This window comes from Onychomys torridus, chromosome 3, assembly GCF_903995425.1.
Source record: "Onychomys torridus chromosome 3, mOncTor1.1, whole genome shotgun sequence".
Classification (NCBI taxonomy): domain Eukaryota; kingdom Metazoa; phylum Chordata; class Mammalia; order Rodentia; family Cricetidae; genus Onychomys; species Onychomys torridus.
This window is the reverse complement of record NC_050445.1, coordinates 70,146,717-70,168,713: the sequence shown is the minus strand read 5'-3', so window position 1 is coordinate 70,168,713 and position 21,997 is coordinate 70,146,717. Positions and strand designations below refer to the sequence as shown.

Below are 21,997 nucleotides of genomic sequence, written 5' to 3'. Positions count from 1 at the left end.
GAAAAATCAACCCAACCCCAGATGGCTGTTCTAGACTCTTTAATGGTTACATTCTTAACTCAGGCTTATGTTTTCCTCTCTTCCCTAGATTGCTCTTTTGGGTAAGGGTCAGAAATTCTGCATATTCTTATACATAAGCCACGGCTTCTTGCTTTCATCTTTATAATTCAATCGGTCTTCAGTTGCCAAGCTAGGCATAAGGTTAAAAAGTGGTTCCTACAAGGCATATGGGTCTTTCTCCATTTTTTTTTTTGTTTGTTTTAGTTTCATTGTCTGGAAAATGGATAAAAGAACTCTACTAAGCAATGCCTACTTAGGAAGATAATCATGAGGCTGGTGGATAATTACGAAGTGTAGTTAGTATATTGACGAGCATATAGTTGATGGCAAACTTGGTAATTCTTGTTCCTGTTGATTCTCTCATACGAGAATATCACCTCTTTTTATATTTTTCATATTATTATCATTTTATTTTTGAGTAATATTTTAGTATTTGAATATTTTAAGTTCATATTGCTGGCGAGATATATATATATATATATATATATATATATATATATATATATATTCAAATCTTCAGAATGATTTTAACAAATTAAAATATTTTTTACATCAAGTTAAATTAACTCTACTCATTCATGCTAGATTCAAACAGTGTAGAAATTTTAATGTTGGCTCCCTAATCTAATGGGTTTACAATGAAACTCAGAGGGAAAACATGGTATAAATTAGAGTATTTCTTTTTATCAAAACTCCCCAGCAACATCATTACATTTTTAGTTCAACCAAATGAGGCGTGGGAATTCATTAGTCATTTTTTTTAATGTATGCTGCCTCACAAAAAGGCTTTTCTAAATGCCTTTAAGCACCCAGCTCTTTCAAGTACTTTCCTCCACTGTGAGTGCTGCGTTCATCAAGCAGAGCTGTGTTTGAGGAGGAGGCCAGGGCACCATATCCAACACTGTGATGACTGCTGGGTGGCAGAGCCTCCAGCTGCATGCAGCCCCACGACTGACGTGTGCCCCAGGGTAACACGATTGCTCCAGTGAGAGTGGGCATGCTGTAGTTACCTTCATTGGGTAATGGAGCGGCATGATTACACTGACATCCTGAGGTCCGACTGAGGGTTAGTGTGCTCTGTGTGGACTATTGTGTACAGGAAGCCGCAGTGAGAAAGAGAAAAGGAAGAGGTTAGAGAACCAGAAACAGGTTGGCTTTGAAGAGGGATAAAGGACAGAAAAATAGAAAATGAAATGGAAGGGAATGGAGAAGCTTTGCATTTAATACTGGAAACTTGATAGAGAATTTTCAGACACTGTATTCAAAGAGCTGTGAGTATCAAAAGTCTCACATAAAGAAGATATTTACATGGGGTCATATTTCAACTATATTAGGGGAAATTATTTTAATAAAAACATTAATGATTTATATACATGTATATTTATCTCCAAATCCATCAAGATATACATACTAAATATGTAGAGCCCTTTTCAATTCTATGTCAATGAAATCACTTCTGTTTGTTTGTGTTGTTGTGTGTTTTAAGCAATTGACCATATCCTCCAGCACACAGCCATGGAGAAGGGCAGAAAGTCAGATGCGAGGTGGGGAGTTGTGTCCACTTCTGACAACCCCACAGAAAATCCTGGGTTGTGACTAGGAGATCCACGTCTCAGATTTTTCTTTTCTGTATTCCAGTTCAAAGCCACTAAGGGGGTGGAGAAGTACAAAGTACCTCGATAACGACACCTCTATGTATTGGTATCCTTTGTAGCCCTGAGTATTTCCTCTTATGTATTTAAAAACTTTATTCCTGGAGGCAAGCTCCCTCGGCATCATCAGGCCTCAAGTAGAGTCTGTAGACACATAAGGTTGCGAACCCCCAGTTTGAGCCTGACTAACCACATCCAGTAGGGAGAGGTGCTGGTATCATGTGGGGGAAGGTTAATATCAGGAGAGAGAAGGCAGTAAACACATACCACAAAAGAATGAATGGAACCGTGTAAAAGTGGATTCTTTGAACCACCAGACAAAGAAACTTCCTGACCTTTCTAGCTCTTTGTTCTGGCCCCCGAAAGCTATCACGGTCCTGATGGCTCCCAGAGCCTCTTCAGCCACGGCACCTGCTTTTGCATATGCAGCCAGTTCTTTGTCACTGAATGTTGAGAGTATCTGTTTAGAAGAGAAACAGTCATGACTTCTGCATGGAGAGAGGGGATGAAAGGCAGTCTGCACAATGCTTTAACTCCCATTTCCCCACCCAAACCCTATGCTTTACAACATTAAAGTCAGGTCTTAAAGTGGTTCCTAGAGTGCTTCCTAATAAAGGCTAGATTTGAGCTACCTGGGTCATCAGGGAAAGTGTTTTTGGGAACAGTGCCAAATTTCATACCTCTCATACATTTTATCTATCAACTGTAAAGTTAGATAAAATAAAACCTTACTTCTTGGAAAGATTAATTATATTTTTCCTCTATCATGTCCTTTATCATAATTTGTGTGTGTGTAACATGTGCATGTATTTGTATGTGTAAAAAGAGTATTAATAACAAAAATACTACATCTTATTCCAAGTTGAGCATTCATGTTTCTTAAAGATAGTCTCTCATTGACCTAAAGCTCACTAGTTATTCTAGGCTAGCTCAACAGCCATCCCCAGGCCAGGAGCTCACTAGTTAGTCCTAGGCCAGCTCAACAGCCATCCCCATGGATCTACCTGTCTCTACCAATGCTGAACTTATTAACTTGTAACACCAAACCCAGGAATTTTCCTTCAAACTTTTGGTTCTGGGGAGTTAACTCAAATCCTCATTCTTGCAAGGTAGGATAAAAATGATACTTTCTGGCCTAGCAGTGGTGGCGCACGCCTTTAATCCCAGCACTTGGGAGGCAGAGGCAGGCAGATCTCTGTGAGTTCAAGGCCAGCCTGGTCTACAGAGCGAGATCTAGGAAAGACGCAAAGATACACAGAGAAACCCTGTCTCAAAAAACAAAACAAACAAACAAACAAACAAAAAGATACTTTCCAACTTATTAATGGTAATTCTAGATAGTAGAACTAGATAATAGGATGGTTAAATAAGATGGCACACAAGAAAAAATCAAAACAAAAGAGACACAAGAAATTAACTAAGTGAATCCTCAATCTCAGAGTGTATAAAAATAGCCAGCAAATTTGCTCAACTCTGAAATGTTGGTTCAAGTAAATATGATTTTATGTGTATGCATACAAGGCAAAATTGACAAAACGGTATGTAAATGTCATGGGGACCATTACCCCTGCCCTGTTTAAAACTTCTATGTTCATTCAATCATTTGGAGGACTATGTTTTTTGTTTGTTTGGTTGGTTTTTTCGAGACAGGGTTTCTCTGTAGCTTTGGTGCCTGTCCTGGACTAGCTCTGTAGACTAGTCAAACTCACAGAGATCCACCTGCCTCTGCCTCCCAAGTGCTGGGATTACAGGCGTGCACCACCACCGCCTGGCTGGAGGACTATGTTTTAAACTTGTGTTTTCTTAAATAAAAATACAACCATACCTGTCATTTCAAACATTTCAGAGATGTAACAGTGAAACCAAGAACAGTGATTAAGGCAAGAACTGTAGTGTTTGGAATCATACTAAACATTAATTTTTATAGAAAAGCTCTATGTGAATGACATACTTCTGGACATGGCTTCCACTGCCACTGAGCACATGTCTGAATGGGCAGTAGATATACACTCTAGATATACAAAGCAACTCTCTGTAGGTTAGCACACATGAGAATCTCTGGGTTTTACACACCTTTGCCCAAACAGCTGCAGAGAGCCCCAGGATGGGGCTGATGGCCATGATCACCAGTGTGAGCTTCCATCCTCTGATGAACCCCACTATGAATCCTGCAAAAAACGTGGCTATTGCTTGAAAGAACATTCCAACCTTGTCACCAATTCCTTCACTGATTTTGGAGATGTCACTAAAAAAGATCACACCTGAGTGGTTACGGGCAGGAGGTCTTCAATCAGGAAGGTGAAGTAGACATTTAATCAACACATTGACAAGAAGAACATCCATGGCCATCCTACTGCAAGCCTCTCGTAAATTCTCAGCCTCTTGACTATTTTCCCATGAAAATACTACACAAAGGAAACGCAGGATTAGCTCATGCTTCTAAGAAGTTAAAGCCTCTGAAGCTGATACTATAAAATTAGTTAATCCTATTACAGAAGCATTAACACCATGGACATGAATCAATTTGTTTAAAGGCAGGAATTAGGGAAGGCATTATAACAGTAAAAGGACATTCACAAAAAAAAGTCCTACTCTAATTTGAACATCATTTCTCTAAAATAAAAAAAAAAATTCCTCCCCTCCCTCCCTCCTTCCCTTCCTTTCTTTTCCCTTTCCTCACTTTTTGAGACAAGGTCTTGCTGTGCAGCCAAGGCTCACTTTGAATCCTTACCCTTCTCTCTTAGCATCCCATTGCCCACACCCTTGGAATGCTGGGGTCAGAGCTGTGAACCACCACAGCCAGCACGTGAAGCTTTTTATGAGCACTGTGTTGATGCTAAAACAATTTCAGATTTTTCCCTTAAGAGTGCTCCATCAGTAAAGTGTACACAGATATGCCAAAATCCAAGAAAGTCCACACATCAGAACCAACTCCTGGTTACAAGCATTTCAAATAAGAGGTGTTCAGCGTGTGTCCTTGCTTGTGTTCTCACTGCCAGTGTGACTGAGTGTGACTGTCTGAAGAAAGGAAGTCTTACAACGTCACCAGCTCACACTTTCCCATGGCTACCATTTCTTTCAGAGTGAGGCGCGAAGGCCCTAAACACCTCGATCTGCTCTCCTTTTCTGACCTCATCTGTGTGTATGACAGAATGCCCGGTGAGAAGCCATTTATCCTCTATTCCCCCTCCTGGAGCAAAGCACCAAGAGACAGAGCAGCTTGCTTTGTTTGCTCATGTTCTAAGCCCCTAGTAGGACACTTAGCATGTAACAGGCCCTCAAACATTTGTTAAATAAGTGAAGCATCCACATGGACTAAAACGCGCACTCAGTCCTCAAATAGACTCATTAAATAATTAGAGGGGGAAAACATACCCGAACATAAATGGGAAATGTGGCCTAAGCTATAGAGGCTTCCCGAAACGATATCGGACATATACTCAATTCAGAGCTGATGCATAATGTCGTAATTTACTATAGTTTCCAATCTTCCTTCCCTTGACAGTTTTCACAAAGTGCTCCATTTCTTCATCAAAATGTGACATTAACAATACACTTACTCTGTCAGCCGCGTATTGAGTTCAGTGGTGCCCTGGATGTCAAACCAACCCATTTCTTGTCGGAGGATGGCATGAAAAAAGTTTTGCCTGATTTTCCTTATTTGTCGGCCAGCTGCTAAAGTCCAGAATGACACTTGGATGTAGGCAGCGACAAGAACTCCACCACCCAATCCCGAGTAGTAATATGCATATCTGAAAAACAATTGGGAAGGCTCCGCATCTACTTGTTGTTTGATTTTGATTTCTTGCTTGATTTGAGTTTCCTTGTGTAGTTCAGGGTCGCCTTAAACTCATTCTGTAACCCAGACTCATAGTGGCCTCTGACCCTTCTGCCTCAGTTTCCTGAGGGCTGAGACATCAGGCATGTACCTCCATGCCAGCTAGACAGGCTCTTAGGAAAAACTTTCGGAATTGGAAATTAATCAGTTTTCTAAATAGATCATAAACATGTAGGACATTATCACAAACATGTACCAATTTTTCTCTCTTTTTAAATGGCAGGATGAATGCTCTGTAACAGCAAATTTGTTTGCTTGAAATACCATACAAAGAAAACACTGTCATGATTAAGTACATGAAAATTGTGTCAGTGGTTTGTTTTAAATTGATGACAGTTTGCCAAAACTGTAGCCTGGACTTGTATACTTACTCTGAAAATATCCCTACCCCTTTCACACAGCAAACAGCAGTAAACATCCGAAACATGTAAAACATTTCTTAGTGTGAGGTTTTCCATGTTCCAATTTAAAGAACTCCAAATCATCCTATTTTGCAGGCTTTATTTTTTTAATTAATTTTATAAAAAATTAATAAATTCAAATTGATTTGAAACAAAAGTATAACTACTTGAATCGATAGCATCTTTAAAAATAATAAATTCCATCTCAATGACCCAAAATCTATCTTTAATCTAATTTTACAAACTGTTTTCAATTAGCCTTTCAGACCTGCTTTAGTATGCAGAAACCCCTACTTAGTAAGAGCAATTTAATATGCAACATACGCAAGCATTGTGTGACAGGCTTTTGAGCTCTGTTAGGCAGACTGGAAGGGGTGTGGATGCCACCGTGGCTGCACTGGAACCTAAGTGACAAAACAGTAATGGAGACAGCCAATAACGGCTTTATCAATGTGGTTCGGAAGGGGAACCACGGCGATTGTGTAAGAGCGTATCTACTGCTAGGAATCACGTGCAAGTGGAGGGTCCTAAGGAAGCCACTGTCCTGAGGCTGGGGGCTGGGCACAAGCAATCAGAGGAGGCGGGACTTGGGAAAGAACCGGGAGCTGTATGTGTTCTCACAACTCTGTAGTATGAGACCATTTTTAATGGGATGTTAAAAGTCGTGCGTAATATATACATACACATAAATTACCTAGTCATTTCTTCTTCCAGAATTCTTCCTGGATTTATCATTGACAATGAAAAATTCACTAAATAAAAACAAAAAGAAAGACATTTTAAAAAGAGGAACTATTAATAGGAATTGCTAGATTAAAAAAATCTATTAAGAATGTAACTATGTAAATGATATATAAAAGATATATATTCTGGGGTTTAGTTTCTCAAAGAAAACTTTTTTTCACACCCAAGGGTACTAATCAGTTCACTGAAACACAGGTCCAAGTGTTTAGGTCCAGAGGGGAGACAGCCCCTCCTGGTTCTACCCCTCCCTCACACTGCCTGTGGCCAAGCAGCTTCCTAAGGCGGGCGGAACGGTTGATCAGAGGTAGAGACACAGAGGTGTCACACAGTACACGGAAGGCAGAGGAGGCAAAAAGAACTGCTCGGAACGGAAACCGTGAGACTGGGTGGACACCACTATTCAAAAGACTTGCTTTTGTTATTCTTATTTTTATACTTTTTTTCTTACGTACTTCCCAGGGACAAAAGTAAGGGAAAGGCCAGATTGCTTCCACTGCAAGAGAAGAATACTACTGCCAGGAAATCCCAACAGACCGGCCCCCAAATAAGCCACTGGATCTCCGGTAATTAGCCAAACCCTACAGTTCATTGCTTATTAACGGCACTGGATATACTGCATAAGTGCGTTTTAGGCAGCCTTAATTGAGAAGAACTGGACTAAGTCAAGTGAGCTAATGGGATAAAAATGTCAACAAGACCTTCTTAGTTGTTATGTTTAAATGACAATATTCATTGAATATTTGTTACATGCCAGGCTCTGTTCTGAATACTTAACATGCATTCATTTAACTTTCATAACAACTTCATGAGGTAAGAATGTTTCAAAAAGTATCATTTGATGGAAAAGGAGACTGAAGCAGGGAAAATAAACACGTCCAAAGCCACACACGCCAGCGAGCAGCGAATCTGCTGTGGGCCCAGGCAGTCTGCCCTTTGCTCTCACATTGCATTCTGCTCATTGATCTGGATGGCTATGGCTTATTTCCACTTAAAACACACCCACAACAAAGAAAAAAAGTAAACCATCTATTTACGGCTTTTATGAAATAGCAGACTAAAATATCCCTGAAACATGGTTATGTAAGAACAAGGCAGGCACTTGCCACTCTTCTGGGTCCCAGGAGAGGAAGCAGGCTTCCTTTACCCTTTCTCCCGTGCAAATAGCCCAGGGGTCGTGCCCTCTTGCTGTTGTGTAGCTGTGTGCACTCATTATCTTTCTCTGAATGAAGATAAAAGGTCCACATGTATTTTAAACTTGAGCTGTGCCAGGGTCAGTTGTCAGAAGTGCAGTCTGAGTGCCGTCCCAATTATGGCATGCTTTTTCTACTGATGTGAAGGGCTTCTGATCACTGTTGAATCTCTGAGGAATGCCCCCATGTTATTTCCCTTCTAATCAGGTCAGTCCAGTTGTGCCGTTCTCTTTCCTGAGAACTTAAAACATGGGAAATTGGGACTGTGCTTGGAATGAGAGGCAGATAAGTCATCTGAAGCCACAGTATTGGTAGAAATCACTAGGTGTTTCTCCCCCTCAACTTCGAAATCTTATATTTTCATCTGTTCCCTTTAAAAGTCTCCCCTCAAGGATAATGCAGCTCAAGAGGACTCTCCGCCCACCAGGAAATGTGAATCTATGGGCATTTCGGTTCCTACCTGCTCCTTCCTAAGAGTCTGGACCAAGAAGGGTAATGTAATTCTGGGTGAGAACTCGGCCTCCAGGAAGGCCGGTGTCCCAGGGGCCTGGACACAGTCAGACACATGTCCCAGAAGAGTCAGGGGATTGGAAGTTTGCAAAGAGCCTGGACTCTGTGTTGTCAGAGGACACTTAAAACATCTGTTTTATAAACAGCCCCAGTTGGTCACCTCGTTTGGTCTTGTAACAGTTACTGAGAACTTTGAAAACAAAATTCTTTCAAGATCTTATCCACGCCTGATTACAGATTTCGAGTGACAGGTCTTCTTACAGCTGGTTCTACTGTGACAGGAGGGAGAACTTCCACTCGATCCCTCTCACAACAAGAAAATGAAGAACGCTTAAAGCTGCTTTTCATTTTAGAGAGATCCCGTAAAATCCACCCACACTAGAGATGGTAAGACAAAATTAAACTGATGGCTTCATTTCCAAGTTCTGGACTATACCGTGATCTAGACACCTTACATAAGTAGCATTAGTCAATCCATGATTATCATTCAAACCTAATTTTAAAATAGTAAAGACTATGTGGTTAAGTGATTGGCCATGGTCACCAGCTGTTGAGTGAAGGATCCGAATACCAAACAGAGGCTTTAAGGCATAGAGAAAATGTCCTCATTATCACATTTGGAATCCAGAGTAAATTGACACTCTCTTTTCTAAAGTCTGCCCGGGAATTCCTTTATCATATGAACTGTCCAGTATTAAGACAAATGGATGGTGTTTGTTCGGGCAGCTTGGGTGCTATGAACAGTTTTGATATAGCTCGGGGCTCAAACATACTTTTTCTTCTCTACCACAAAGCAATGCAGGAGCATGAAAGCTGCAGCAATCCCCCCTCTACACACACACACAGAATTTTCTAGATTGTGATAGTCACACAGAACTTTCCTAAACAATAACAAATTCTTTGATACTCCTCATATGAACTGTTTTCTATGACTCTATTTTGGATGAAAAAAACGTTTGTTCATAGTTTGTGCACAACCAAATCATTGTGAGAGAACAACCTGTCATGAAGTAGCTTCACTCTGCGGACAAGCATGGGCTCTGTTCACAGTTAGTCACCGTCTGTGCCTTTTGTACTCTAATCCTTCTTTCTTCTAATTATCCTGATTTTCCTCCATTCTCACATGGCTTTCAGGAAGTCTAGTTGCCCAAGAGTCCAACAAAATTCTAAATAACATACTAAAGAACACAAAACAAACAAACAAACAAAAATCCTCTCTTTGATGAGTTAAGATTTTAGTTAAGTGCCTAACCCCAATGATTTTTAGCTCAGTTCTTCATCGATAAACAGCAATGGGCACTCTGCAATTGGAGTGAGTTCATTGATGACTTCATTTTTCTTCAAAGAGAATGAAGTGTATCACTTTCACAACAAAATGAATTACTGATTAGAAATTCATCACTTATGGGAAATCCCACTGAAAATCCTCCATGACAGGCCATATGGCCTGTGACCACATGGTTTCAGAGTCAAGGGTCAGAACCTCAGCATTTATAATCTGAGGATACCATGACAGAATTGTTAACGCTCTTGAGTCCACCACCCAGTAATCTCTTGCTCTTGCAGTTCCCCAGAGAGACCTTGAATTTGGCCCTTAGCACAAAGTACCTGCCAACTTCAAAGCCACTGAATTGCATAATTAGCTACAAGTTTAAAAAAGAAAAAAAGGAAACTGCTCCAAATACACAAGTAGCTGAATTATTCTAGAAAAAAACAAAAAACAAAAAAGACTATGATAGTTGGTCCAGAAGCAAATTCATTCATGATAAGTAATTGCATTGTTTTAACCTGGTTGTTTTTTTAAATATAATTATAATAATATATATAGAGAGAATAAAATTTACCATCTTGACAATTTTAAACATACAGTTTAAAAGTGTTAAATAGTCTTATATGTTTGTCCAACTAATCTTCTGAACTGTTTAAAATCCTATGATCATTAAACAGTAGCTCCCCATATCTCTCTCCCCCACTCCCTGGTAAGTACTGCTCTACTTCATGTTTCTATGAATTTTACTACTCTAGATAATACATACAAGTGAATAATTCATACAGTATTCACCATTCATCCACTAGTTTAACTTAGCATAACGTCCTCAAAGTACATCCATGTTTTATCATGCATCAAAATTCCCCCTTTGAAAGACTGTAACATTTCATTGTATTTATTCCTCACATTATTTTGATGGTTTTTAACCCTAAATAGAAGACAGCTTTTTGTTGGTATGTTCCAGGTTCTTTAGGATAGGACACCTTTTGGAATGATCTTTGTAACATACCACCTACCCATACTCTAGACTTCCCTGGATTTTAGTATGTGTTTCTTGCTTGATATTGTTTGCACTTATTGTAATTCCAACTTATCTAGGTCATTATCCCTCATTACTCCTGGACAATATTTGATAACCATCTCTTTGTGTATAGTCTTGTATTAGGTTAGAACCTTCTTATTTAGACAAAAGGGGGAGATGTAGTGGGTAGTCATTCCAGCTTTGACCTGGAAGTTCCAACCCTCATTGAGGTTTTGGTAATGGTCACGCCCACAAGGCGGGGCTGCTGAGAGAGGACGCTGAAGACTCAGAATCCAAAGGAGAAGGATCTCTTGGTGCCCGGACCCTGGACACAGGAGATAGACCGAGCAGAGTTCTCCAGAGAACACCATCAGACTGCGCCATACCTTTGCCAGACCCTATAATCCACCTATCCCTTCATTTGTAAGTTACGCCACAAAATAAACCTCCCTTTTAACTATGAGGAGTGGCCTTAATAATTTCAACAAGAGTATACTATGGACACTTTCACTGGCTTTCTGAAACACATTAATATTTATCAATGTTAATGTAAGCATATCTTCTTTATTAATCAAGCAATCACATTTTCTTTAAATAATTGCACTTATATCTTTTAATGGCACTAAATATGTAATTCTCAATCAGTGAACTATGAAAATGTATATATAATAACATCTAAATGATGGAGTATATTTTACTCAGTTACATTTGCAATGAAGACTGGCTTTTCTTTATTATTTTTTTATTCTATCATCTATGTACCAATAAATCTTCACTTTTTTTCCTCAACCTAGACCTTCATTGTCTCTTGGAAGAACAAGGTTTTGGGGCTTGGGATAAGCCATGAGAATATTTCTAAATTAAATTTAACTAATATGAAATCAAGTGTGTCTACTGGCTCCTTACCCTAATGGTGTTGCTGAGACCCCCCTTTAGGTGACATGGACCCATGTGACTCCATTCCTTTAGATCTATACTGAGGTCACTGATAATTAGTAGAGTGTCACATTCAATTCTGGTTTATCTGGTTGGTCCAAAAAAAATCAAACATAGAAAATAGATATTTTTAAATGAGAGTAGGCAAGGAAGAAAAAGATAAAACCTACAAAAGTTACTGCATCTAAGAAGTGCTGGGATACATTTCAAACCCTTCTGTCTTCGCTGGAGGACAGACTTTGCTTGGTGATACCATAGTCCCACTTTATTTAGGTGCAGAGTTTCCTATACTTGCTTATTGTTTTAAAAGTCAAACATCACACATGTAATTTCTGAGATTTAAATGAGTGCTTAAGAAATTTTACAAAAATTTCACAACACCCTTTGTGATATTTAGGGTCACCTAGATGTCTAAATCAATAAATAAACAGATGACGTAGATTAAAATCAGTTTCTAATACCTTTCACCCAGTTAGATAAATACAATATATATATATATATATTTTAAAAAGGGTAGAGAAACAATTACCTGGCAAGGAGAAGTTTCCGGCATTATTTACAAACTTATCTGTCATTTCTCCAAAGACTATCATCATGAGGGGAAGACCTGATCCATGAGCTATGGCCATGATGGTGCCCAGGAGCATAAACAATTTATCCTGCCAGTCAGAGTAACGGAACTGAAAAAAGAAAATAAGATTCCATTTAATAATCTATGGGTTGGGGATCTTTTACTTCAAGTAAGTTCTATTATCGAAGCTGCAAATGTGCTTATCGAAATTCAGGTAATTATCAGAGTAATTTCATGATTTATGTACTGAAAAAAATCAATCTATTTCTACTTAATTAATGTTTAACTTGGGTGAATTATTACAATATAATCAAGGGAATAAAGATTTGGATTCATTGCTGTTTAATCTTTCAGAGGTTGTGTGTAGTGATTAAGGCGAGCTGGGGATAGACATTAAGTTCACACACATAAACATATCCTTCAAAACAGTGTAAGCCCAGAATACCATTTCAGTAGAATTGAAAATAGGAACAAACAGACCTTATCAGTTTGAGGACAGATCCCTTTGAAAGGGTAAAATTAGCCTGTAAAGGCAGTTCAGGAATGAAGAGCTCATAAAAAAAAAACTTTAAGGACTATCTGCCTGTGGGCTTTAAGGAAGTCTTGTTCACGAATCTTGGAAGATTAGAGAGAATCAACTGGAAAAGATTAGGGACTGTGGATTTGGGGGTTGCAAAGAAAGGTGGCTTGGAAATACACAGAGCGCAGAGGAATTCCTGAAGGAGACATTACAGGTGAGGAGAGACCATCAGAATGTTTGGATTTGGTGCTGCCTGTGTGGTAACAATTATCACAGTCAAGTATGCAATTACTAGTTACTAATTAAATACCACTTCAGAAGACAGTGACTCACTGGCTTTTTAATCTTCTCCAATTTACACCTTTTGCTCAAGATTTTTGATTGGCTCTTCTATGAATTTCTCTTTGTTCTTTCTCCTCTGTCTTCTAGACTATAGCTTTGTTGGTACATTTACATTTTTAGCTTCCTCTCCATCTCTCACATTTCTCCTCTCTTTTTTAACCTTTATACTCTGTTCATTCTCCACCAAACTTCCCTTTTGGAGACAAAAAACTGTTATCGTAAAAGTACACAATGACTCAGGGTGGTGGAGAGGCATCTTTGAGGGTTGAGCCTGAGTCACCATGGTCAATACCCAATGATGCTGAGGTTGGGAGCACACAGTGGAGGCTGGGCATGCGTGCAGACTGTTCTCTAAGAGTTTCAGAGTTCATCTGGGGCCAAGGGCAGCAGGGGCAGATTCCACCATCAAACACACAAAGCAAGCAGGAGAACTAAAGGAAAGGAAGGTTCAGAACCAGGAAAAGTTAGACTAAAACAAAGACAGTGACAAACACCTGGAGCAAACATAAATGGGATCCAATCACTACAAAAGACCTGTGTCCCCAAGGCCCATTGTTAGTGGTTTCTAAGTGAAGGGAGACAGAACATTTGCATCCTTCAACCGACTTTCAGGTCAAGGTCAGATTGCCTGTGGTGTTGTTTTTTAGTGCTCATTACATGACACTGAAGAAGGTTTTAATGCTTTTCATGTTAGTTGAATTGAATCTAAACTTCTAAGGTCAAATTTAAAGTTAGGCAACTTTCCTAAGTAAATCCAGTGAGCTTTTTCAACAAAACAAGGCACTTCTAATCTGATTACACCAGTTTCATCCTGAAGTCTTTCCACACAAAAACATCTATTCAGATGCAAGATAGTGATTAATTAAACTTAAATTCAGTTTAAGCTAAAATTATTCTACTTTGCAATATATATTTTTCTATTTTCTGTAGGAAACAGATTCTAAACTGAAATTAAAATACATGGTGCTTCACAATGTCTTCTCTGTAGCACCAAATAAAATTATTTTTTCTATGCTGGAGAGATGGCTCAGTGGGTAAAAGTACATGTCGGTCAAGACTGACAACCTGAGTTTGATCCCTGAAACCAACAGGTCTGGAAGAAGAGAACTGATTCACAAAAACTGTCCCTTGACTTCCACACATGTGCTGCGGCATGTACACCTGCATTAGACACATCAGGCACACACCATGGTGGGACCTTGGGCCATTGTCCATAGTAAGTCAATATAGCATAAGCATACACACGATAAAAGCTAAATAAAAATTTACTCTCACCGAAAGATTTTAAACAAAAACAAAGTGGGGTGTGTGTGTGTGTGAGCAGGAGTGACCTGAAGGTGTTTTGATGTCTTTTCATCCATTTGCTTTCTAACTTGGTGGTTTCAACTGGCATGAACTTAATTCCTTCCTTCCTTCCTTCCTTCCTTCCTTCCTTCCTTCCTTCCTTCCTTCTCTCTTTCTCTCTCTCTGTATTTCTTCCTCTCTCTTTCTTTCTGCCTTTCTTTCTTTCTTTCTTTCTTTCTTTCTTTCTTTCTTTCTTTCTTTCTTTCTTTCTTTCTGTCTTTCTTTCTCTCTGTCAAAGGCTGTCTGTTTGGAACACATCACATTTACCCAAAGCAGGCAACCACTTTTCTGGCCTGCCTCTCTGAGACGCATTACAAATGAAAACAGATTCGATTTCTTCCAAACACATGTTGCCTTGCCTTGTACCCTCAGAAAACCCTGGAAATGGCCTGAAACAGAATCAGAATCCATAATCATTATGCCAAGTTTAACTAACTTCCTTGTAAGCTAATTGTGCTTATAGGTTTCTTGTTTTAAATGTTGTTTTTAACTAGTATTTTTCTGGGGGGTATAGATAGAGTTTTATGAACAAGACGTTCCCTGAAGTCAGTGAGTTCCCATGGTATTTCTAAAACGCTTCATTTTGCTTATCTCCCTACGTGGTAGTGAGCTCACAGCCAGCTTGCCCCGCCTTTGTCTTCACCTGTCTTGTGATTTGAGGTCACTGCTTACACTCAACCATCCCATGCAGCACAGGTGCGGCAGGAACAATCCAGTGCAGCCTAAGACAGACGGACTTAAAGTACTTGCTCGTTGGTTATTGACTCAAGCTCCCAAATTTGAATGAAAGGTAGGATTATTCCCATTTAATATTTCACAGCTTACCAGTGTCAACGGTCCAATTAAATTCACTTTCTTCTTTTTATCCCTGCCTTGGTTGCTGTAAAAATATAATTGTTCAAATTTAAAACTGCTATGAACAATCAATTAAACATAAATCTTAGTAGTTATGGTTTTGAATAAGAACATTTTTAAATACAAGAAGACTACCATTGTCAAAATTATACAGCTTCACAAATTCCGCAAAGCTGCCATCAAGTAACTGTCCAAGGTACCACAAGGACATGGGTAAATGAGAAAGTGTCACCAGCTTTACATAGCTAATGAACAGAGAGAAGATGAACATCGTAATAATGTTTACCAAATCATTTGAATCATTCTTTTCCTAAGAAGAGTACAAATTTGTCTAGAGGGAGGGAACTCTTCTGAGTGATGGGAGTCGTTTTAGGAAGCACTGCTTTTCTGCATTCAAGATACATCTAAGATCCAAACACGGCTCTCCCACTAGAGGAGCATCCTACGAACCTTCCCACTCCATTTCCATTTAGTTTTGCTTCAGTGTGTTGGCAACCTGTAGACAATACAATCATTTAAAATCGCAAGCCACTTCTCTACTCAGGCAAGAACAATGGCTGCACTTTTTCTGAGCGTGAAATCCAAACCTTTGTATTGGCTGCTGAGTCCACAGGCTCTGTGAGTCCACTCATGAGCACATCTCCCACTCCTAGCCTTACTTAGTCTGCTCAAAGAGGCAGACCTGGCTTCTCTGCTGTTTTGTGAATACAGGAAATGCAGTCTCAAGCTCAGGGTCTTTTTGCTGTGAACAGCTGCTGTCAGGAAGATGCTCCTAAATACACACGGCTCTCTCTGTTCCTTTCCTTCCACTCTTTCCTCAATAATTTACTTCAAAATAAGATCTACTGTAACCACCCTGCCTAAAATTGACAAATACTTCTGCTGTGTTCTCCTGATTTTCTCAATCTTTATTCATTTTTCATCATACATCATAGAGATTTGCCACTAAATATGTACAAAACAATGTGCCACAGACTATGGGGCATGTTTGGAAGAAGCATATTACGCCTCTCAATTTGATCTACATAACAGAAGGTGGGCTTAGCTTTCCTTGAATGTATAATCCTTGGTAGAACTATATAAGAATTAGTCTCATATTCATCTTACAACCTTATAATATTAAGTTATTCCTAACCTTCTGCATTTCGGTTTTGAACTGTTTCCTTCATTCCACAGGCTGTGAGCTTTTCCTGAGAACTTCCCTGGTCCATCCTGAGTGTTACTATATACCCCTTGCAGGGACTGCAAAGTCAGTACACTCAGCTAGTGTAATACATAAATAGCCTTCTTCGTGAAAATGCCAGCTATTAATAGACTCACAGTCATCCCCAGCCTGACAGACGACAAAACCACATTTTTCTATTAAAATTAACACCATCCATAAGTTTTTCTAACTCTATATGGACAAACCTAACTTTTCTGTGAATAAATGCCATTATTCTTAGAATGAACAGGTCGATGTCACTGTCCAAACAAAATAACAGACAGAAGTGGTGCTTCAGTTTAAGCAACAGATAGGCATATTTTCGGTTGGCTAATCAGACCTCTTGCAGCTTGAAGACCAACTACAGAACCTGATAAATTTGTCCCTCTAGGTGACACCTCCATGATGCGTGTCAGTTAGTTCCGGGTGGCCTAGCGTGAACTCAAGAGACTGTAATAGCCTCATAAACTATTTGAAGCTAAAGACAAGAATGATTCACGATTCCCACAATGAAAGAGGAAACACGCACGCATTTGCCTGGGCCCTTCTGCCCGACAAAAGCTTGTATGTGTGCTTCGCTGGGGACTGGAAGAGGACCAAACCCGAGAGGGTAGAAGAAAGGCCCACTGGCAGAGGAAGAGTCACGGTTTCCTCTCTTGCACTTAGACAAAAACTGATTTGGAAGCAGAAGTTAGGGAAGAATGAGGTCGCTTTCCATCTCTCTCTCTCTCTCTCTCTCTCTCTCTCTCTCTCTCTCTCTCTCTCTCTCTCTCTCACACACACACACACACACACACACACACACACACACACACACACACACACTACACCCTGCCCCCAGAGAGGAGAAATGGGGAAAACAGTCTACACATGGGGTGGGGGGACTGGGACAAAGAGGAAGAGAAATAAGGGGAGGAGGGGGTCTTGCTTCACTACCCTAGTTTAAAAGCACAGCCGTCAACAGCAGGTGTCTGAAGCTCGACCAGCTGTAGCCAGATGATGGCTAAGCAGAGTTATCTCCAAATGTTTGCTTTATAAAACTACGACGAAAGTTATACAACACCAATATTCATCGAATCACCGGTGCCCCCAAGGAAGGGAGCACTTTTGAAGACAGCCTCTTCTCTCTGGACCGGTTTCAAACGGAGCCCTGGAGACATTCCTCAAGACCACTTAGAACTTCTTCCCAAAGACCTGAGGCATCAACCGATTTTCTCAACTTCTTTCCAGGACTCAGGTATAAAGGAAAAGCTAGTGGCTTCATGGCCCTGTATACCTGATGCTGCCTAGTTCAAAGTCACCCTCCACTGTCCCGGGGCGCCGCGCTGTTCCGTTCCTTGCTGCCTCAAGATCCATCTCAGCCTAGGGAAAAACCACAGCCTCAGGTCCAAGTGCACCCAGCCCAGCTCCCGGGAGAGGGGGGCCTCCAGCCTCCGGGATGCTCCAGCCGAGGGCGCAGAGCCGGGCGCAGGGGTGGGAGCCGGTGCCGGGCGGGTCCCGCTGCAGCCGCCCTCCCGCCGCCCCGGGTCTCCCGCCGCGGCCTCGCTCACCTGGACTTCGCGCGCGTGTCTGCAGCAGCGGGTGGCGTGCAGACCTGGACTTTGCTCGCCGAGGCTCGTCCCCGCCTCCCACACGCGTCCGGCGCCAGCGACGCCTCCCGCAGCGGCGGGGGCGAGGGCCCGGGCCCGCAGGAGAGCTCCCGCAAGCCCGCTGGCTCTGCAGGCCCCGGCGCCACCAACGCGTCGCCCTCGCCGCCAGGGGCGCGCGCGCCTGCGCTGCCGCCCACCCGGGCGAGCCGCCAGCCGCCCGCAGCGCAGCTCCGGCTGCCGCCGATAAGCCCGCCGGCCGAGGGAGGCAGTTTTCACAAGTTCAACAACCAGGCGCTCCGAGAAGCCAGTAAGAGCAGCAAGGCCGTCACCAGTGCATCCTCCGCTTTAGTCCTTGGCACCAAACCCAACCAACATCCCGGATGCTGAGGATTACGCAGGTCCAGTCCAGAATCATCACCAAACGCTCCTCGAAGAAGAGGAACGCCGCTGGTGCCCCTCGCGCGGGAGGGGCAACTTAGAGGCACAGAACTTTAGGGATGAGAAGGATTTTAGATGGTTCCAGGATTAAAAGCACATGGTTTTGGTTTTGGTTTTCACACATTAAAAACACTGATGCTCAGAGTAGCTAAGCACCCCCCCCCCGCGCGCGCCTTCCCTCCCCCCCCCCCCCCGCCCTCCATCTTTAGCCCTGGCACCCAGGCAAGGCTTATTGTCTGCTGCTGCCCTGCCTCTCTGCTCTTATCTCAGACTTCCTTCTATGCTAAATTGTCTCTATTCCTAGCACCTATGTGAATATGGCTTCCTTGTCAGTTCTCATTCCTTCCTCGCTCTACCCAACATGAAGCGCTAAAGCAGATAAGAAAGCATTGCCGCCTTCCACACTTCCAGCAAGTAAGTTTCACGTTCAAGAGCTTCACAGCTTAGTGTGGCTTGTGGACACTGTTTATTTCTCTAGCCTTCAGTTTCTTAAGAGTCTGTCTCCCTTACTAGATTACTGTGAAAGTACCTAGTGTTGTTTCTAAAACATAGCATCTATTCGATAAGAGGCTTGCTTTTCTCTTAGCTGGCTTATCTGCTGAGCCTTGTTCTTCACGTGTGTATTAGCACAATAACTAATCTTACTGCTTTCCCACATCTCCAGACAACCTTAAAGGAGAGCAGAATATAGGAGGGATTGTCACACAGACCCTGTAGGAACCTCTACTCTGCCATTTGCTGGCTGTCTGGCTTTTAATTTAATTCTCAATTCAGTCTCAAAATCCATTAATAGGAGTGTTAATAAGATTGGAGAAGATGTGTAAGATGCCCCCCCACATTGAGGCACTTAATAAATGGCAACTGCTGCTGTGGCTAAAAGTGAAGAAGAGACAGACAAAGGTGGTGTAGAGGAGGAGGCAGCCAGATGCTCACACTCAGAGTGCTGCAAGTCTCCGTCTGCCTCCTCACAAGCTCAAGTAGCTTGTGGGGAGTGATTGTAGCTCTGATGGACATGAATGGAGTGATTGTAGCTCTGATGGACATGAATGGAGTGATTGTAGCTCTGATGGACATGAATGGAGTGATTGTAGCTCTGATGGACATGAATGGAGTGATTGTAGCTCTGATGGACGTGAATGGAGTGATGATTGTAGCTCTGATGGACATGAATGGAGTGATTGTAGCTCTGATGGACGTGAATGGAGTGATTGTAGTTCTGATGGACGTGAATGGAGTGATTGTAGTTCTGATGGACATGAATGGAGTGATTGTAGCTCTGATGGACATGAATGGAGTGATTGTAGCTCTGATGGCCATGAATGGAGTGATGATTGTAGTTCTGATGGACGTGAATGGAGTGATTGTAGCTCTGATGGACATGAATGGAGTGATTGTAGCTCTGATGGACGTGAATGGAGTGATTGTAGTTCTGATGGACATGAATGGAGTGATTGTAGCTCTGATGGACATGAATGGAGTGATGATTGTAGCTCTGATGGACGTGAATGGAGTTACCTGTTTGGGCTCAATTCCCAGCCTACCCCAATCACAAGAGGGTCTCCTTGATGGGGTAGAAGACCTGCCCTTCACAGGCCTAGCAGGTGTTCGAATTATCATTCTAACATATTCTGAGGCTAAAGCAATTAGAATTGTTAAGTTCGGGCAAGATGGGACATTGGCTAACAGGGAGACATTACAAAATCCAGTACCATCTAAGGGTGATATATGCTTGTCAATCATCTCTAATGTAAGAAAGCCAGAGGGGTAAAACAAAATCCAGTACCATCTAAGGGGGATATATGCTTGTCAATCATCTCTAATGTAAGAAAGCCAGAGGGGTAAAACAAAATGCCGGAAGGAGTAAGAGGAGTCTGCATAAAAACATAAGTGAACAAAAGTGGGACATGAGGAATGAGGTGCATCACCTTAACTGTTTGAGTCAACCCACAGGTTTTCCTTGCAAAAGGGTGTCTATAGGGAAAGAGAATCCACACCTCCACAACTATGCTTACATATTTTCCAAAAATGAAAATTGGTTCCATCTAAAATCCCAGTAGCTCAATTACAGAAAAAATTAAAGATTATTTGAAATATACATATTTAAATTTAAAGGGGGTTTGTCTGAGAAGCATCTAAAACACTACAAATTCACAGGGCACAACTGCATAATAATCTAGGCAATGATCACATTTCTGCAAGCTTATATATACTAGTGTAACAATTGCATGGGTGTAACAGTTAGAGAAGATAACCTTCATAAAAAATAGGTCCACAGACTGCTGGTGAGAATGTGGACTAGTGCAGCCACACTGGAAATCTGTCTAGAGATTTCTTCGATGACTAGAAATAGAACTTCCACAAGAGCCAGCCACACCACTTTGAGTGTGTGCTCAGCAGACGTTACATCCGAGTGCAGAGATACTTGCACAGCCACATTCGTTGAGGCTTTATTTATAATAGTTGGGAAATGGAATCAATCGTATCTGTTTTAGTCAGGTTTCTATCGCTGTGATAAAACATCATGACCAAAGGCAACCTGGGGAGTAAAGGGTTCATTTCATCTTATAGCTTGTAGACCATTATCCAAGGAAGTTGAGGCAGGAACTGAAGCAGAGGCCATGGAGAAGCACTGCTTACTGGTTTCCTTCTCATGGCTAGTTCAGTCTGACATCTTACACACCCACAGGACCACCTGCACAGGGGTGGCTCCACACACAGTGGACTGGGCCCTCCCCCATCAATCCATAATCAAGAAAATGCACTGCAGATTTGCCCACAGACAATCTTAGGTAGGTATTTTCTCAATGGAGAGTCTTTCTTCCCAAATGATTGTAGCTTGTGTCAAGTTGACAAAAAACAAGCTGGGATAATGTTCATCGACAGATGAACAGATTAAAAAAAATATGGCACAGATACACAATAAAATATTACTCAGCTCTAAAGAAAAATGAAATTTGTAGGTGAATGGACAGAAATAGAAAAAATTATATTAAGGTAACTAAAACTCAGACAAATATGGCACATTCTCTCTCACACATAGAGCCTAGCTTCAGATCCCCAGCTTTGTGTTTTTAACCACAGGCATAAGTGTAAGTGTATAAAGGGAACTTTGGGGTCATACTAAAGGAAGTGGAATTCTGGGAGCCAAAACACATAAGCAGGGACAGTCAAGGGCACTCGGGGGAAGTCAGGGAGTGAAGGGGAGGGCTACCTCAAAGGAAGGGAGCATGATGAGCCACAAAGAAGCCATATAGTGGATGGTTAACCAAAACCAAGGATCTATGAAAAGTCTTACAGATACCCATTGGTTAGTAGTTTCAAAATACAGCTTTTAAAAATAGGTCAAGCAGTATCACCCTGCATGGGCTGACAATGTCACTCCCAGAAAGTGGGTTATTAGATGAAAATCGCAGAATAAGGCAAGGGATACCTCCCTGTGAATTACTAGTCAGGGAGATTATCAAAGACTATTAATTGGGGCCCAGCCTCTAATAGTCCTTTCCCAGGGTTTC

At 41.4% G+C, this 21,997-nt stretch overlaps 1 protein-coding gene across 7 annotated transcripts in view; it reads right to left on the bottom strand.

Moving 5' to 3' along the window:
• The window catches only part of LOC118579506 (phosphatidylcholine translocator ABCB4), a 54,632-nt gene extending 36,433 nt beyond the window's left edge, over positions 1 to 18,199 (bottom strand). For 4 of the 7 annotated variants that reach the window (XM_036180794.1, XM_036180796.1, XM_036180797.1 and 1 more), the window contains exons 1-8: positions 18,009 to 18,199; positions 17,735 to 17,820; positions 15,225 to 15,279; positions 12,152 to 12,302; positions 6,646 to 6,703; positions 5,273 to 5,464; positions 3,786 to 3,957; positions 2,048 to 2,172 (exon numbers count right to left, since the gene is read on the bottom strand). In XM_036180794.1, coding sequence (XP_036036687.1) covers positions 2,048 to 2,172; positions 3,786 to 3,957; positions 5,273 to 5,464; positions 6,646 to 6,703; positions 12,152 to 12,302; positions 15,225 to 15,279; positions 17,735 to 17,814 — 833 coding nt within the window. In that variant the 5' untranslated portion in view covers positions 17,815 to 17,820; positions 18,009 to 18,199. The other 3 variants (XM_036180795.1, XM_036180798.1, XM_036180800.1) reach the window with 3 other exon arrangements.
• Between the last annotated feature and the right edge of the window lie 3,798 nt (positions 18,200 to 21,997).